Source organism: Giraffa tippelskirchi, chromosome 2 (assembly GCF_054371585.1).
Source record: "Giraffa tippelskirchi isolate mGirTip1 chromosome 2, T2T-mGirTip1v1.2.pri, whole genome shotgun sequence".
Classification (NCBI taxonomy): domain Eukaryota; kingdom Metazoa; phylum Chordata; class Mammalia; order Artiodactyla; family Giraffidae; genus Giraffa; species Giraffa tippelskirchi.
The window spans coordinates 114,940,354-114,959,944 of NC_137276.1; the positions used below are offsets into that span (position 1 = coordinate 114,940,354).

At 46.7% G+C, this 19,591-nt stretch overlaps 1 protein-coding gene across 1 annotated transcript in view; it reads right to left on the reverse strand.

Moving 5' to 3' along the window:
- RHOU (ras homolog family member U) overlaps positions 1 to 13,241 on the reverse strand; it is a 133,549-nt gene extending 120,308 nt beyond the window's left edge. Inside the window, exons 1-3 of the mRNA XM_081570327.1 lie at positions 12,816 to 13,241; positions 11,241 to 11,299; positions 5,510 to 5,959 (exon numbers count right to left, since the gene is read on the reverse strand). Of these exons, the coding sequence (XP_081426453.1) occupies positions 5,510 to 5,959; positions 11,241 to 11,299; positions 12,816 to 13,068 (762 nt within the window). The 5' untranslated portion in view covers positions 13,069 to 13,241. The remainder of the gene's footprint in view (positions 1 to 5,509; positions 5,960 to 11,240; positions 11,300 to 12,815) is intronic.
- Between the last annotated feature and the right edge of the window lie 6,350 nt (positions 13,242 to 19,591).

Below are 19,591 nucleotides of genomic sequence, written 5' to 3' on the forward strand. Positions count from 1 at the left end.
AATCTTACTAAAAAAAAAAAAAAAAAATCCCTGCTGGTCCACAGGTGCCATGGAAAGAAGCCAAATGGGCTGGGCTAGAGGAAGAGACAGGAGGCGGCAGTCAGGAGGGTGCTGAGTGGCAGCATCCTGGTGGCAGAAAGGGGAGGACAATGAGGATGACATCCAACAGACAGGACCTGGTGGCCCATCAGGTGAGACCGTGCAGGTAAGGGAGTCTGGGCTGATGACCGATTTCTTGTTTGGACAAGCGAGTGGCTATATTGGTGTGTTGTGAGCACAGGGGCTCAGAGGATGGGGTGCTAGGGAGCCATGAGATGGAGGATAACTGTGGTCAGCAGAATGGACCCCAGAGATAGCCACACCCTAAGCCTTGGGTTCTGTGACCAGGATGGTCACACAGCAAAGGGAGATTAAAGTTGCAGATGGAATTACGATCACCCATCCTGACCCTGAGATGAGATCATCCTGGACCCTCCGGGTCAACTCGATACAAAAAGAAGGTGTGGAAGGGGAGGTCGGAGGGTCAGCGGGATTCCACGTGAGGAAGACTTGATGGACCATCATTGCCTTGAAGGTGGAGGACGCCCCCAAGTCAAGGAACACAGGTGAGCCCAGAGCTCCAATAAGAGAGAGAATGAGTCCCTCAGCACTTGCACATAGGACCCTAGCCCCAGCCATTACTGGACTTAAGCCAGGGAGACCCAGTTCAGAATCTTACCTCCAGAACCAGAGGTAAGAAATCTGCATTTTTTTAAGCCACTGAGTTTGTAATCATTTGTAACATAACAAACCCCAAAAGTGAGTTAATTCTGAAGTGGCCATGGGGAATTTGGGGGTACTGAGAGGAGATGCTACCCAGGAATGTGCCTCCTTTTAGGAGGAGCATTTGTTCCCACCCATGCACCTCCGTCATATGCAGACCCACCTCTTCAGGACCTGGTTTCATTGTTCAGGGTGGGTGCTCCCTGGAGTGACAGGGGATGTTGCAGTTGGTAACTCCAATAAACAAAGGTTCTAAAAATGGTTCCAAAGAGCACAAAAACAAGAGTGCATTTGGCTGGGCAAGGCCTTCCCAAGTGAAGCAGGTGGAGGGAGGTCCAGCCTGATTGGGACCGCAGGGCCCCACATCCACTCACCAGCCTCGCCTGACACACCAGGCTACCTCGGGGCTCTGATCATAGTCTTGGGTCTTGCCATCTTCCAGCCAAGGGTGAGGAGCCAGCACATTTGCCCCCCACCCATTCACCCTGTGCCACGTGCCTGGAGTAACTGAAGTATTTCTCTCTTCTATTAAAATGAGTGGAAATCGAAAAATGAATTTGTTATTAAGCATAAAAATGTAAGCCTCATAAAATTTAACAGAGATGAAGATGAAAGCCTTGAGGGGCCAGTCGTCAAGTTGAATCAACTGTGCATCTTGCCCAGAAGACATTACAAAAAAAACGAGCGGATGTTTCCTGGGGCTTATGGGCCCCTGTAACCTTTATATCCAACAACCCATCAGCCACTGGCGCAGGCACCACACTTGCCCCTGTACTGACCTGACAGCTTAGGCACAGAGGGGTTAGGAGGTTAAGCCACTTAAGGAACCACAACCAGGAAGCAGCAGAACCAGGATTCAAGCCCAAACAGCCTGACCGCAGGGCCCAGCCCTCCTCTACCGTCCGGCCCATCGCCTCTCCCTGAGATCAAGGCATCCCCAACCCCCTGCCTGTACAGGTCCCCAGGACAGGCCAGACACTGCTCTGCCTCAGGGCCTTTGCAGCTGCTATTCATTTTAGAAAACTTTTCTCCCCTCCTTTCAGGTCATCTCTGTGAAGACATTCTGAACTCCTCTAAGGGACTGGGAACTTTCTCCTTGTATCCTAGGAAGGCCTGTCCCAGATAAGGGAGATGGGACCAGGACTGGGGGAGGAGAAACTTCCAGGTTGCTCTGGGCAAGAGCCAGGTTGCCCATGGAGGCCAGCAGGCTAGCTGCCTTTCAGCACTCTGGAACGCATGCAGATGGGCAATGGGTTTAGTTGCTCTCTGCCTAGTTTTCCAGTCCATTGTGGTTGACTGGTCAGGGGATACAAAAGAACCATACCCTGAGATCAGAGGCAACACAGGGAACAAAGAAGACTGAACTGCCCTTCACTATGTGACCAGGAGTGCTGTCTAACCCCTGGAGATGAGGAATCCTGAGCCCTGCTGGCCTTCACTGTGAAGCTGGTGGGGCCCAGGGCACCCCCTACAGCCACTGCAACCCTTGAACGCTCACCCCACATGTGCACACATGCTACCACCCAGGACACCAACAGCCCAGTGAACAGGGCAGCCCTGTCCACACAGGAGGAAACCAAGGCTCCTCTGTGCCTTCAGCGTCACCCCACACTCAGCGCTGTGCTGAGCCTGGACTCAGCTTCGAGAATAGGGATGGAGGCCAGCACTTGGCCCCTCACACACGAAGATCCAGAGGCTGCTCGTGTCAGCCGTAGCCCTGGAATTCTCACCCCCCACCCTGAACAGGCATCTAATGTTGGCTACGGACACATTCCCAGGACACCTCTGGGGCCTGATTCTCTACATGCCTTATGCTCTCTTCACTTCCAGAGAAATTCTTTGGTAGAAAAGGCAGGTGCCCTAAGAGCTGTAGGTTGGAATTTGTTTGCTACCACCTGGAGAGCATCTTCAAAATGAGTGTTCTGCTGAACATCATTTATGCTTAAAAAAAGAAAAGCATGACTTAGGGAAGAAGACCTGCCCTGTGTAAGAGCTTAGAGATTTCTCTTAAGTCTGTCAGGCACAGCAATCAACATTACAAAAGGTTCATTTCCACACACTTGGTGAAAAAGGTGGACCCTGTATTGTTACATTATGACTGGCCTGCACAACTTAACGCAGGGCATTTCCCAAAGCACAACTCGGATAGTCTCCTACGCAATAATATCAAGCTGTAAATTTAACAACGCTTGAGCTTGGAAGTAAATCAAAAACTCAAGCACATACTTTTAAAAAATTCTGGGGACTTCCCTGGCAGTTCAAGGGTTAAGACTCTGCACTCCCAATGCAGAGGGGACAGGTTCAATCCCTGGTCGGGAACTAAGATCCTGCATACTGCAAAGTGCAGACAAAAAAAAATTTTCTGCCCAAGTCTCCATTTTCATCATGAAGTAAAAATGGAGGAAAATGTCAATTACAATTCCACCTGTACTCTTACAAATTCAGCAACATATTAAAACCTGTTGCATTTCAATGTCAACCTTCTAGATTTTTAGCTCTAATGGGACAGCTCATTAGAGCTAATGGATTAGCTCTAATCAAGCTAAGTTAAGAATAAAACACTTGAGTAAAGCTCTCGAACCTAGGCCACAAAGGTGTTCCTCACAAACCACTGGCCATCAGTGGTCCTAAAGGCAGAGGGTGGCAAAGGTTCCCCACTCCAGGGGACCGAGAGTGGCCCTATATGCTGTCACAGGCATAAAATTTCTTTCAAGTTTTGTGTTAGGTCTTAAAAATTAACTTGCATTGTACTCCATGACATTTGCTTTAATATAAAAATACTGTTTGAAATTACTTACCAGTCAAATAACCCTCCCTCACCCCACTCCACACCATGGCGGGCAGAGCCCCATCTGGGAAGTTCATGAGTTTGTGAACCAAGCACCAAGCTTCAAATGCATTTCATTAGGTCCATTTGTGGCATTTCCACAAATGAAGTAATTTTATTCATTCAGGTTGTAACTAAATGTTTCAGGAAATGATGATATCAATTTTAATGTACTGAAAAATAAATAGTAAACAGTATGTATTTCAGTTTTTAAATGAAGAAATTAGTTCATTTTATTTACTAACAGAAAAAAAGAAGCCCCTAACCTAAAGTATAGCCTGATCATTTACTTTTTATATGAAGAAACACAAACTGGATTTTTTTTAATATAAAAAGGACAAGATCCACAGAAAGATAAACTCCTCTTCCTGTTGGCACTAGAGAAATTTCCCCAGTTACTGGCTGATTTTGGTAGATCTGCATCACCAGTACAAGCCTGACATCACAACTTGATGCAGTCAGCTACTTCTCAGCATCTCAGAAGCAACCCTATCCCAAAGTAAAACTGCTCTCCGGATGTGGCACTTTTTTCCCTCCAGAACATGAAGCCCTAAAAGCCACCATCTGGAACAACACAAATATGTCACAATCTGTGGTTTTCTGACTGTTCTACAATGTAGAAAGTGCTGAGCAAGGGCACTGTGGTCCCTGCTACCACCAACTCCATGGCCCTGGACCCGCACACTGTCTCTGCTGCCAGCTCCCTGAGAGGCGTCTGTGGATTTACTAGGTTTCAAGAGGCATTCATGTTAAAATAGGTTCTAAGAGATGTACATGTTTTAACATGGGGTCCAAAATGTGTGAAGATACACTTAGAATCACATCTCAGGTATCATTAAAAAGAGGTCTGTTCCAAAAAGTGTTAAAAGAGGAAACCAGGCTTCCATCACAGCTGTTCCTGTGGCCACGTTTTTTTTCCATAGTTAAAAGTCTGAATCAGCAGCAAGAACAGCCACATATATATCTGTGCTCATGTGTGTACACAAAGAAGTACCTTTGGGCTGACTTAAAAAAAAAAAAAAAAAGACATTTTGTTTCATTTCCCAAAACACCTGCCTGCTACAGCCCTGCTAGAGTATTCATTTCCCTGCAGATGGGGCAGGGAAGGCCCAAAAGTTTAGAACCAATCCAGGCAGGTCTCCTGAGCGCTGTCATCATAGAGGTTCAGGTAGCTTGGCTCACGTGCATGACAGCAAACATCACACTCTGATTTCAGTGTGAGTCATTTCCCTAAAGAAAAGAGAGCTCCACTCTCTACAGGGCTACCACTGTACTCCTCATGGCATTCTGGCTGTTCACATGATCTCAGGATGAAAAACCCCCATCAACAATTTTTACTTTTTGGTCTACACAGTACCATTGTCAGTGGGATGTTATTTGTTGGTTGTTTTTAAATCTTAAGCAACGGGGTAAAAGAATATAACCAAAGTGTCTGATTTGAGGTTTTAAAGGCAGAAATCTTTTTTTTTTCCTTAGATTTTTTTTCCTTAAAATAAAGGGGAAAAAAGTATGAGGTTTCAAAGCTGACTTACTCTGACCATAGCCAGCCTTCAGTGAAGGGATGGCTAACCACACCATTTCCTCTTTGTTCTTCTATGTGTTATCTCATAGCAAAGGTGGGCCTTTTTCATATTAGATATTAATTAATCAAAAGGTCTAAAGCTCTAAATTTCCAGAGTTATGAAAAATTCTTAACTTACTTCAAGATATCTTGCATAAGTATCTCATCCCTCAACTCAAACAAACAAGAAGGTCAAAGGCAAGAAAGAATAACATAAATTGGAGCACCTCCTATAATCCATATACACATGCGCTCACTATACAGGTCCTACACAGTCAAAAGAGTCATTTCAGCTAATATAGCCTCTAGTGTGGGTTTTGTTGGAACACAGCCTGCTGGGGTCCCCATCAGCATCATACCAAACAGCAGTACTTCTTCCACCAGGACTTGGACAAAGTCTTCATCTTGTCGGGAGTCCTGCTCTTGGACTTCTTTGGCTGCTGCTGGGAGTCCGAGTACTGAATGCCGGCCACAATGGCTGCATCGAAGACCTCTTTGAGGTTCTTCTGAGTCAAGGCCGAGCACTCAATGTAGGACGTGGCTTTGATCTCCTCGGCACACAACCTGGCCGCCTCCTCAGGTACCGGCTTCTCTTTGCATTTGTCCAGCTCGATGAGGACTTTGACGTCTTCTCTGAGGTCCGACTGTGTCCCCACAAGGATGATGGGGGCTTTGGGACAATGGCACCGGATCTCTGGCACCCATTTCTCACTGACGTTCTGGAAGGAGGAGGGACCCACGACACTGAAGCACAGGAGGAAGATGTCAGCGTTGGTGTAGCACAGAGGCCGGAGCTTGTCAAACTCATCCTACAAGGGAGTCAAGCACCCAAATGTTATCTTTCACATCAGTTCTCATCAGCAGAGAGACCGTTTGAACATTTTTCTGGAAAGGGTCTGGTAGGTAACAGAAAGCCCACAGGTGGTGGAAGGAAGAACCAGAGTCCTATAAAGGCCCCTGCTGCCAAGTGGGGCCTCACTCCCACCTCTGCAAAACTTGCCCAAAAACCTTCCTCACTGCTCAGGACCTACTTGCAACTTACTGTAGAAAAGTCCTTATATTAGATGGATTTTCAAAATAAAATTTACTTTCTCTAGCCTTCAGGCCAGAGTAACTCAGACTTACTGCTTCACCTCTGGTACTTAGCCAGGCTTTTAAAATGTAGATAGTACCCACACTGATCCTCAGGGCTTCACCCAGACCCCAGGAAACCCCAGTCTGTGAACTCAGCAGCTCTGCCCATCCTCATGGCAGCTGTGAGCCTGGCTCGCTTCATCATATCTGTGCCGTGCATACCCAGGGCACACTCAGGGCACACTTGGTGCAGAATCATGGGACTCAGACACAGGACTGGAGTTGAGGACCTAGGCTCGGACACTCTCACAGCAACCCAGAGAATGCATGCCTCTCCATGTCACTTACAACACAAGTGAATATGTTCTCTCACTTGCTGGATAAACCTTTTATCTCACTTTATCTTTTACTCCCTCCTTCCTTTTCTCTTACTTTCCCTCCCCTTATTTTCTCTCCATGTACCCCAGAGGCCTCCAGGAATGATGCTTTGGGAAGATAAAGGACCAGAGAAAGGGCATACCCATCCTACTTCCAAAGGATAAAGAACTGAATGGAATAAGTCAGAGCCGATTAAATAAGCCAACCATCACCCTGCTGAGTGCCTCACTGTGCACATTCACTAACAGAGATGCACACAGGACTCTGGACACTGGACACTAGACCTAGGGGATTTGGTTGGGAACAGACACACATGGCCTCAGTCCTTATAGGGACACGCATGCGTGCATGCTAACTGGCTTCAGTCGTGTCCGACTCTATGCAACCCTATGGACTGCAGCCCACCAGGCTCCTCTGTCCATGAGATTCTCCAGGCAAGAATACTGGAGTGGGTTGCCATGCCCTCCTCCAGGGGATCTTCCCAAGTCAGGGATTGAACCTGCATCTCCTGTGGCTCATCATTGGCAGGCAGATTCTTTATCACTGAGCCATGTGGGAAGTCCTTATGATTATTTACAAACTATTAGTTACGTGCATGTTTTGTTGCATCTGTAGACTTTTTCTAGGGATGAAGAAAGCCTGGATCTTTTGAGTTTACATGCTTCATCTGAGGCCCTGTATTTCAGTTTGTAGGGCGACAACCAAGTGACAATATTGAAGTTGACCAGCTAAATCCTCAGGAAAGAATATGGCATCTCACCATGTCACTGCCAATTCTCTACATTCTATATGCAAAAGTTAAAAAGAAGAAAAAAAAACAAAAGGTCTTGGATTTCTCAGTGCCAACTTTGTGCTGAAAGAAGAAACACAGAAACGCAACCAGGTGGCCAACAGCCCAGCCCCGAGGATCTTCTAATGAAATGCTCCCTCTGTTCTCAGAGGCCTGCAAGAAAGCAACACAGGATAGAGTCTCTGCCCTCACTGCTGGCAGACATCATGCCTGGCTGGGCCCTGGATCTGGGGTTGCATTATCAAAAAAAGAAAAGCAAACACAGCCCTGGGCCTTGGGACATGGCTTTGGCAACCTGGCTCGCAGACTTCTGGAGGTTCTGGCTGAGGGACTCAGGAAGCAAAGCAGAAACTAAACCCTGCTCCTCACTGCCTGACCAGAAACCTTAGCTATTTGCAGAAATAAATGCCACACACACATACGTGTGACGAGTCCAGCTGGAATGGACCCTTAGAGAAATGAGTTCTGAGACCCAGAGATTTGCCTGGGATTCGAGTAGGGCTGGGTGGGGCTGACAGGTTGCTGGACAGCTGCGCTGGTCTAGCAGCAACTGGAGTTTGTTTTTTTTTAAGTATAAAGATTTTCCCAGGTGCCTCATGAGTCAGAAGGCTGAAGAGTTTTCACCTGCTATTGGACAGGCTATTGCAGTCTGATCAATTTCCACTGGAGTGAAATTGATCACAGTGAAATTTCCATAATGAGCCCAGTGTTAAAAACTCCTTTTAACGTTTTATATGCACACCAGGCCCCTAATAAGGCCCCAAGGCATAAGAAGCAATTTCTAGTTATTTTTCCAGCTCTCAGCTGCTATGTGAAACTTATGTCTGATCCCCAGGCAACAGCTACCTGTGTCCACATTCTCCTAGTGTTTGGAAAGGAGGCAGCTTGAGTCACTTTATCCCCAGGAAGCTACCATGATGACCACTTGGGGGGATGTGCCACCACAGGCTGGGGCAACACTAAGGAAATATGGCAGGTGTCAAATCAAGTCCCTTAAAAAGGGAAGTTATCAGATCCGGAGTAGGGAGGATAAGAAAAGACTATCACCTTGCCCAGTTTTACTAATGGTCAAAACTAATACTAATTGATAGCTGGGGAGCTGGGAAAAAAACTGACTTTATCTCACCAGTTGTGTATTTTTTAAATTTATTTTTATTTATTTGGCTGCTCTGGGTTTTAGCTGTGGCATGCAGGATCTTTAGTTGCATGTGGGATCTAGTTCCCCAACCAGGGAGCAAACCCAGGCCCCCTGCATTGGGAGCACAGAGTCTTTCTTTTCCCCAAACTTTAAACTTAATTTTTTTGTATTGGGGTATAGCTGATAAACAATGTTGTGACAGTTTCAAGTGAACGGCGAAGGGACTCAGCCATACATATATGTGTATCAATTCTCCCCCCAAACCCCCTCCCATCCAGGCTGACACATAACATTGAGCAAAGTTCCATGGGCAGCACAGAGTCTTAAACCACTGGACCACCAGGAAAGCCCTAGCTGTGTATTTTCCATAGTTTTGAAGATGGTTTTTTTGAAGATGTGGTTTTCCATAAATCTGTAGATGGTGACCTCACACATTACACTATTAGGCATACTAACCACTCCATCAGGTAAGAAATACAGTGAATCTCAACAAAAACACTGCTGAGAGACCAGCAGGAAAATTTCCAAATAAACCAAAGTGTACCAGCTTGCACTGAAACCTTTTCATTTCCCAAATTATAAGCTTTTTCATGAAACCATTTCTAAAATGATTCTTGTGATTTCTTAACTTTGAAACAGATCCTATTAAGGAAAAAAATCAAACTCTTCCTTGATAATTCAGGATCATTTCTACAAAGTGTTCCTGGTAAAAGTCCTAATTCTCTTCCAAAACTGCTCAGAGGTTTTCCTCCTGGGTCTACCCAACCTGTCCCTCAAACCGATGTTGCCTTTCTCCTCCTGTAACCTCTTTGATTTCTTCACAAGTTCTATTGGGTTGGCCAAGAAGTTCATTTGGGTTTTTCTGTAAGTGCCTACTGGAAAATCCAAATGAACTTTTTGGCCAATACAATACTAAGTGGTTTGTTTTCCCCCACAGACTATAGTTCATCAAGGGGCAGGCCATGACTTAAGTTTGCATCCTGCAGGACCCAGCACTCCATTTATTTATCAATCCAGTCTACAAACACAAGCAAACTCCACTATGGGCCAGGCACCAACCAGGCATGAGGCAGGGAACTCCAGCCCAGGAAGCTGTGTCTGCCATCAGAACCTGACAGGTGAGCCAGTGGTGGGCAACTGCCTGCACTGGGCTGTCTGCTCCTCCCTAAAGGGCCCCAGATAGGTATGCCCTTTGGTTTCTTGAGTTTTCCTGCCTTCTTCTTATTCTCGGACTCTTCAACTGCCACTTCTTGCTTCAGCAGGGAGGCCTGTTTATTGAGGTCCTATCCAACCCTCATTGTAAAGATCAGAAAATGTGACCCAAGGTAGGAAAAACATTCTTGATTTATACAAAGCAATTAAGCTTTAATTATAAATAGCAGCAGGGCATCCAGAAAGATTAAGTATTAGAAGGATATATGTTCTTTGATTTTCCTTTTCCATATGCAATAAAATACAGATTGCTTGGTTTTTTTTTTTTTTTTCCTGCTCCGGTAGAAGGGCAAGGAGATAGCAGAGGAAGCTGGCCGCTGCCAAACCAATCTTCAGCTGGAGATCGAGGCTGCCCAGTCTTGTGTCACTTTGAAGTTTGAAAAACAAAGCCCTGAATTTGTTGTCCCAGAGTGGGTAAGTGACTAAGAAGCCCTGGTTTGGAGAAGGCTCTTAGGGACACTGGAAAGTCAGATACTTCTTAAGTGTAGGTGGTCATATGACATCTTAGAAAGGAAGTGGACACTTTTATCTGTTGATAAATTACCCCAGCACTTTCTCAAACTCGAGCAAGTACTGGAGAAAATACGTGCTTATTAACTGTGGCTTTGGCAAGCTCTAAAAACAGACCCTAGGGGCTTCCCTGATGGCTCAGCGGGGAAGAAACCACCTGCAATGCAGGAGATGCAGGTTTGATCCCTGGGTCGGGAAGATCCCATGGAGAAGGAAATGGCAATCCACTCCAGTGCTCTTGCCTAGGAAATCCCATGGACAGAGGAGCCTGGTGGGCTACAGTCCAACAGGTCACAAAAGAGTGGGACTAAACAACTTAGCGACTAAACAACAACATTAATGACTAAACAACACAGACAGACCCTGGGCTCTCAGAGGGCACAGTGAGAATTCAGTGATGTAAGCACCACGCAGGGGGACTGGAGCCCCCCCAGCTCTTCGGGAACACCCCAGAGGGGACTTCATACTGAGCCCTCCCTATCCCTGGCTGTCTCATCCAAGTGCCTGGCCCTCAAGACAAAAATAAATGTTCACGATTCTGAAGGACCAAGTCCCAGTTCATTCATTCCTCCAGGTTAGGAAAGGAAATATTAACACTTACTGACATGAACTCCATCTTTTTCTTGAATCAATATCTTAAGAATTTGGTTTGTTGACCTTTAATAAAATGATTATAAGGCATCGCCAACTTACTCTGAGAAATGAGTACAAAGCATCATTGACAATTTTTAATAAAAACCAGAAAGTAAATAAGATCAGAAACTCCCAGAAGATAAGAACCGCTCTTGACCCTGTTTCCCTTGTCCTGCCCACAAGCAGCTGTGCCAAACCCTGTTTTATTGGTGTGGAGCGCTCTCCCCGCCACCTCCACCCTCTGTGAGGTGGGGGTGGGGCTCTAGAATGGCCCAGTAAAGGAGAGGGGGCAGTATTTGAAGGCCTTTAAAAGGCCCTGCTCTTGCCCAGCACTGGGCAGCGATGTGATACTGACCTGTCCTGCAGTGTCACAGAGCTGGAGTTTCACAGGCCGCCCATCCACGGAAACCACGGCTTAAAAATAAGACCGAGAGGACTGTCAGTAGTGGGGAGGGTCTCTTTCAACCCTTTCCAGAAGAACAATAATTTTAGTTTGTATGAACACTCTCACTCCAAACCCTTCAGCTCCTATTCTGGGGCCCCAACAAATTCAAGACTTGCCTAAAACAAGGGGACTCCATGGAAGCTTTTTTTTTTTTTTAATCCAAACCTGCCAGGCCAGCAATTTGCTCTATGCCCCCAGAGAAGGCAGACAGGCCCAGGGACTTTGATGGCACCCTGGAAGGGTCTGAGTTTTCTCCCAAACCCAGAAGATTTATTTTCCTATGGCACGTGTTTGAAAAAACGCAAAAACAACACTGGGGGGGGTAAGTGGGAACCAACCGCATGGTTTTAAATCGAGGGAAAACCTCACAAATAACTCTGTTTTCCCTTGGGAAACGTTTGGTGACTTCGGGGTCTGTCACAAAAGTGCAGCTTATTTTGAGAACATGTGTAAACACAGGCTGCTGGTATTGTCCTGTTTATAAAAGAGGGCACTGCTTATCTCTCCATGTCAGCTCAAAGAGAGGATTAAACGAGAATAGGAAACTGTGTCCGCTTTTCCACTAGAAAGGGGTATCTGGGGAGAGGCCTGCACCAGAGTGCTGCTCAGAGGGCTCTATTTGATGAAGCACTCAGTTTTGTCTCAATACAACTTCCTAAATTGTTTATAAAGGTTTGTACTACTCAGTTAAGGAAGGGGATTAAAACACACACACACACACAATATCGTATAGGTGGGAAACCCACCAGCACAACACTGCTTTACCTAGGGTGCCTTCCAGGTAGATGAAAGCAAGTCCTTGCCATCAAAACTTTCTGAAAGATCTAGAAGTTCTTTTTTTTTTTTTTTTTAAAGAACAAGAGAAAGCATTTCACTCTAGCTTCCACGGATGTTAACTTTTTCATAAATTTCAAGAAGACTTGCAAAATCAAGATGAAGGATCATTTTATCTTGGTGCCTACAAACCAAATGACATAGCACCGCATACAAAGAGCTTTCAGGAGCTTAAGAGATACTGAAAAGACACTAAGAATCAAAAACAGAACCAACGGGGCGGTGGGACTCAGAGGCAAGAAGTCATCTTTACTATCCTGGTTTAATCCAAAACTTAGTCTTCCCCAGCGTCTCCAATACCATTTTCACTAAATCCACTCTCGTCCCTGCTCTCCGCGGCTCTTGAAAGTGGAGACGCCCTCGGGAGAGGAGCCACTGACTGGAAAAGACCGACCCTCGGGCCACAGGTAATGGCACCTGCGCGTCACCTTCCGATCGAAAGCCGACAGCGGCGCCAGCAACGTCGGCCTGACGCAACTGCTCAACGCAGGAAACTGATCAGGCCACCTGGGCGCGACCTGCGCGACCCCGCCGTCCGCCCCTGAACTGCGAGGCGCCCTCCGCTCCCCGCGCCCGGGTTGAGACTCCCGCTCCCGGCGGCCGTGTGTCCCCCGGGGTCCCCCCTGCCCCAGCACTCCCGGCCCCGCTCACCTGAGAAGTTGTCGAAGGCGGTGGGGATGTACTCGGTGGGGTAGCCGTTGGTGGTGTAGCTCACCACCAAGCTGGTCTTGCCCACGGCGCCGTCGCCAACCAGCACGCACTTGACGCCGCGCCCCTCTGCGCCGCCCGCGCGCCCCCGGCCCCCCGGCGCCCCGGGCCCACGACCCCCGCGCTCCCGGCGGGGCGGCACGGGCGGCGCCTCGCAGCGGCCCGGGAACGCGGGGTCCCCCTGCTGCGGGGGCATCGGCCCGCGCCCGCCGCGGGGGGAGCCGTCCCCGACTCGAGGGCCGCGGCTCCGGCCGCGCGGTGCAAACAAAGGCGGTCGGGTGGGTCCGGCTGGGCTCAGGCTCAGGCGGCGCCGGCTCCGTTCTGCGGCTGAGGACTGCGGACCCAGCGGCGTGGGGCCCGGCGCTGTCTCCTCCTGCTTCCCGGCGGCCCGGCGCGCGGGGGGCGGGCGCGGAGAGAAGGCGGGGCGGCCGCTAGGTCCCGGCGTCGGGCCCACAGCGCCCCCGCCTGCGCGCCGCGCGGTGCGCTAGAGCGGGAGCCGCGCGCGCTGGCGCGGGACCGCGACCGGGGACAGGGACCCCGACAACCACGGGGGAACCCTAGGTGCCCAATCTGGGCAGTGCCGAGGAACCAGGCCGGCGGAGGGCAGCTTCCCAGCGCCGACACTGCCGCCACCGCCGAGGGGCTCGCGGTCCCGCCTCCTGCTCCCAAGCGGCCGACAGCCTTGCTCCTCCTGGCCCCGCGCCCCCTCCTCCCAGCGGTCCCTGCCTCGCAGGCCACAGCGCTCCACCCGAGGGGTCAGTGCAGGGCCTGAGCGACAGTCGTCGAAGGAGGCAGAGTTAATAGGCAACTTTTATGTAGCCGAAGCCCATCGTGTGATTTTGGTCCTTCCAACGTATTCTTCTATCATTTGGGAGCAAAGGAACACAGGCCCACTGTTAATGCTAGTGTGACTTTCTCTTGAGCATGCCCTGAACCAACAGATGTCTTTATAGCCCCAAATCTCTCATCTACTTAAATGTAATGTGGTGACATTGATATTATTTAGGAGAAAAAATCCTTTTTTCTCTGACTCCTTCCTCCTACATTTAGTCAACAATCCATCTGAAAGACAGGGAAACCTTTCTGGGCATAGTCTAGACGAAAAGGTTCCCCAGAGATTTATGCTGTGGTGTGAGAAGAGGCTCATACTGTGAGCAGGAATAGTGATACTAATAATAAAAGTCACAGTAACTAATAAACGTTGAGCCTTTCTTATATGCTGGACACTGGTAAGCACTCTGCATGAGCTAATTACTGTCATCTCATCATTACTTATACCCATTTTATGGGTGAAAGTGTTAGTCTCTCAGTCGTGCCCGACTCTTTTGCGAACGCCGTGGACCAAAGCCCACCAGGCTCCACTATCCATGGGATTTCCGAGGCAAGAATACTGGAGTGGGTTGCCATTTCCTTCTCTAGGGGATCTTCCTGACCCAGGGATTGAACCCTGGTCTCCTGCATTACAGGCAGATTCTTAACCTCTGAGCCATTGGGAAAGCCCATTTTATGGGTACAGGATGAGAAAATCTGAGGCACAGAGGTACTAGATAAAATGCTGAGGTCTCACAAGCTAGGGAGTGGCAGTGCCAGGATTCAAGCAGTCTGGCTCCAGAGCCTGAGTTCTTTCTTACTCAGTGTCCTTAAAGCAAAATCAAGCCAGAGTAATAAATTGAGCCTTGGAAGTGTGACTGTGGTGGGACTGCAGAGGTGGATTTATCAAGAGGCTGAAGGCTTGCATTCAGGGCCCTCATTTGCAGAGAACTTCCCTGGGGGCCCTAGCAGTGTGAACACATGGTTACATTTTTGTCAATTTTTCAAAAATTGACATGAAAAAAATTCATATATTTTAACCACTACCAACTAAGCCGAATGTTGTTTCAATTCTAACTTCTCATATTGAATGGCTTTGATGTGGCAGTGGACATTCTGAGCATCAAGCCAAGGAAGGTGAACTTGGAGAGACATTTCATTTGGGTTTAATGGATACAGAGCTGGGACTAAAGTCAGACAAGGAAGGAGTCAAGGGAACAAAATTCAAGGGACCAACCTTGCAATTACCTGACCCAGAGAATGAGCACCTAGGTACCTGACCTACCTCTCCACAGCCCTGACACTGATGGGTTGTATTTGAGTGATTTTCAATTCCCCTGTGTAGTTACCTTATTTCTTGCCATCTGGGCTTAGAAATGGTGGCCAGTAATGCGCCTACAGGTTTCCATCTGAACTTTCCCACTTTCCCCTGCACTGGTTCCAGTAGAAAACACGAGGTTTTCTAGAGTTTGGGAAGCAGCTTCTTGAAGCCAAAAACTAGTTTGTGGCTATTCTTTCCATCAAAAAGTACACAGTATTGTTAGAGGGGGCTTCACTGGTGGCTCAGTGGTAGAGAACCCACCTGCCAATGCAGGAGATGTAAGAGACACGGGCTCAATCCCTGGGTTGGGAAGATCCCCTGGAGGAGGGCATGGCAACCCACTCCAGTATTCTTGCCTGGGAAATCTCATGGACAGAGGAGGCTGGCAGGCTGTAGTCCATAGGGTCGCAAAGAGTTGGATACGACTAAGGACTAAACAACAATTGTTAGAGGGATACTGGCTCTCCCACCTATACCTGGTCAAAATGGAAGTTCCTTGCAGGAGTAAACTCTAAATGCAGCATATACATTTATTCAGGCACCAAACGTTTTTGAAGGAAATCACATGAAATAGAATTGATGTGAATTCCTATGTTTGTGAGGACACAAACCTGTCTGAGGACCACAAATAGCAAGTTCACCAGCAAGTGAAATAGGTATTCATTGTTCTCTACATATTACAAAATTATAGAATTGAGAAAGTAGTCAAAGGGCATGCAGCAGGGGGATGTGGGGGAGGTGGTGTTCCAGAGACACAAAGTTTCAGTTATGCAAGATAAATACATTCAGGATATCTAATGCACACCCAGGTGACTAGAGTTAACAATATTGTATTGTACCCTTACATCTACTAAATGTGGATTCTGAGTGTTCTCAAAACAAACACACACGCAGGTGACTATTTCACAATATATATGTAAATCAAATCATCAAGTTGTACACCTTAAATATGTACAATTTTTCATTGTCAACTAGACCCTCAGTAAAGTTTGGGGGAGGGTGTGCAGCCAAAAAATGTGGGAAAAAATAGTATGATCCATGTATGTCAGGTTTATTAAATGTTTTCTTCTGGATACTTTTAAAGTTTATGGTGTCTGTTGGCCTTTTAAATTGCATAGCTTGTTGTAATGCATGTCTCATTTTTAATCAGTATTTTTGTACCTAATTTTCTATTGTTAAATGTTTATACTTTTTCTTAAATAAGGGCCCCAAATGTGATCAGCTTCAGGCCCTACAAAATGTGGGTCTCCCCTGCCTTCAGCCATATGGTTGTTTTTGTATCCCATAGCCACTGACTTTGCTTTGTTCCCTTTCCTATGTCAATTATTGTCCCATTCCACTTGTTTTTGCCTATCTTTCTAGATCCAATTTAATCAACCCCCTGCAGCGTTACCTAAAAGCCCCAGAACTAATCGTCCACTATTAGTAGGCTCTTCTGCAGCCCATGGTAACAAGTCCAAAGGTAGGGAGGGGGCCTGGAACTCAGTGCTGACCAAGACCAGGGCTGTGGGAGGCCCCTCCAAGTGTACGGTCAGTCAGTGAATCCTACAATAAATCAATAGATCATCTAATGTATTTTCTTGTTTGTTTACTGTCTGTCTCCCTTTCAAGCCCCAGGAGGTCAGGAACTTTATTTTGTTCATCCTTGTACCCCCCACTTTACATCATGCAAGGAAAGTAGTAAGCTACTCTTTTCTGTTTTATGCTTTTATAAAATATTTTGAGAACACATGAGTCCTGCAGCATTTCATAAGAAAGACCATTTATCTGCTCTCTGAGGATGCCTTATCCCTCCTGTACTCCCCTCTGTATCTACCAGGATGGCACAGTTTGTGCAATGTTTCCTTTGTATCTGGTAAATTTGGGAAATGCTGTCATTTGTAGGCAAAAAAAAATTTTCCACTCTTAAGATCTAGTGCCTATGTAGCTCTCCAGCCCAGCTGTGCGCATTCACCCACCACACCGGAGCCCCTCCTCTGGGTCTTCCAGCATCCACCCCATCCCTACTGACACCCATCCATCCCCACCCCACCCCACCTCCTGCGGCCCCAGGGACCTGGGCACACTCCTTTCTCCAATGCTTGAGAGCCTGCACGCCTCCCCCTCTTCCTCTCACCTGCTAATGTTGACCACATGGGTCTCCGTTCAGATGTTACCTCCTCTGGGGAGTGTGACCCAATGCCCTTAGGTAGGTGCATTTATGCCTAATCCCTGTCATAGTACTTTATTGAAGTAACCTACTGACAGCTTGCTCTTAATTGCCTAAAAAGCAGGACCCTTACTTCACCAAACTCTTTATCCCCACCACATTTTCTTGTATTTTTTTTTAAATAAAACTCTTTTACCTGTTCTACTAGCAGAATATCAAATTTTCAAATGTACTAATTATCATAAAATTTTTATTTTGGTACTAATATAGTAGAAACTGTACCAATAAACTTTATACTGTATACCTTTCACCTATCTTTTAATGTATTCAAGAAATAAGTTAAACTATTTTTTTGATTAATACATTCCTGGCCAGGGTATAATTTCCATTATCAAACTCAATATAAAGTTTTTTTTTTTTTTTTTTTTACTATTTGTAACTTTTCACTATTTACTCATCTTCCATAAATAAATAACAACAAAGAACGAAATCAGAAGCCTGTAGTTACTGGATCTTTCATGTTAGTGGTTCGTGTAGCTATGAGTGTTTGCCCTTTCTCCAAGCCATCACTGTTGACCTAGGACATGGTCATCTCTGAAGGAAACTTCTTTCCTTCAGCACTGCCCTACTTTTTAAATGTCCTGTAAGAGACTGCTAGTTAGAAAATTATTTCTCCAGAGTTCCCTGGTGGTCCACTGGTTGGGATTCTGAACATTCACGGCGGAGGGCCCAGGTTCAATCCTGGGTTGAGGAATTAGGATCTGAAAAGCCACAAAAGAAGAAAAAGAAAATTACTTCTCATCAACTAAAGATTTTGAGCTGGGTTGTCTAATGCCAAAAGGGCTCCCTGTTTCCATCTGAGGTTGGGCTCATGTTCCCCAGAGCATCCTGCCCTGTGTCTTCCAGGCTATGGCTGTTCAGTGAGAGGACCTCCCTCGGGATTGGGAAGTGGAGGACCGTCATAGGGCTGCACGTGATGGCAGACAGACTCAGAGGGCCCGACATGCCTTCATTCTCCTCCTGCTCTGTGCCCACCTCGTTGTGCTACACTAGCCCCAGCTCAGGAACCACAGAGGGCACACCCCCAGTGCAGCATACCTTAAGTTCCCTTTCATGGCTCTGTTGGTGCCCACATCTGCAGGACAACTGGGTTTTCTCGAAAGCTCCAGCTGGAGCCCCGTACCAGATTCAGCTGGAAAGGCTTAGTGGCTGTTTCCCTCTCTCCTGCAATTCTCAAGCTCGTGAAATCCTCCTTCCTTCACCCTGTACCTTGGAAGGGCTGTTTTCCCGACTGAGCCCTGAGCGTATCCATCCTTAGTGCTTTTTTTTCCCACCAGGGATGCCAGCCTAGGGGAAAATAATTGACAAAGAAAATAATGTTGGCATTTCTCACTAGAGAAGATGAGAGAGCCATATAAATGTCACCAGACCTCCAGCTTTGTCATTAATCGCTGACCCCAGACTCTCCCATCAGCTACTACTATGGTAAGGGGCCACAGATACGGTCCCACATATTGAAATCAGTGCCCTGTCTCCAGTTGTTCTTTTGTCACTTGCCTGTTGGTAACTAGGATGAATGAATTTTTTTTTAACTCAACAAGAGTTCCCATTAACTTGATGAAAATTTCAGATGTGAAAATCAATCATTAATTTTGATTGTAAAAAATACTTCTGAAAAGAAAATGTTTATATTGTTTCTATTGGTCAGATTAGGCCAGGCTGTGCTAGAGTGATAAATTAACTCAAAATCTTAATGTCTAGAAACAGAGGAGTGAATCTTCAGTCACACAAAATCCACTGCAGATCAAATGGCTCTCCAAGGCAGCGTCCTTCCAAGTGGTGGCCCAGGGATCCAAGTTGCTTGTATTTGGCATCTAGGCAGCCCAGGACACACAGGGCTTCCTGGACACACAGGGTTTCCAGGAAAGAGAGTGCAAAGTCATCTACCAACTATGAAATGCTTCGTGTCGGAAATGATTTCTGCTCACAGCTCTGCACGTGCACTATGTGTTTCTGTGCATGTGCCCATGTGTTCAACAGCAGTTTTATAAGAGCTCAAAACTGGAAATTATCTAAATGTCGAAAACAGTAGAACGCATGAGTTAATTTTGTAATTTATGCTATACTACTTAGTAAAGAATAGGAGTGAACTACAGATAAATACAATGACAATAATGAACTTCACAAATAGAAAGAGAAGTGAAAGAAGCCAGACACCAAAAAAAGTGTCAACTATCGAATTTGATGTATATGCAATAAGCTGCATTTCTAAAGAAATGGGCAGAACTAAACAGTGTTAGATAGCAAAATAATTGAGGATAATTGTTACATTTGGGAAAGAGAAGGGCCATATGGGGCTTCTCGTGTTCAGATGTTCTATTTCTTGACCTGAATGATGGTTACATAGGTATTCATTTTAATTCTTTATGCCATATGTTT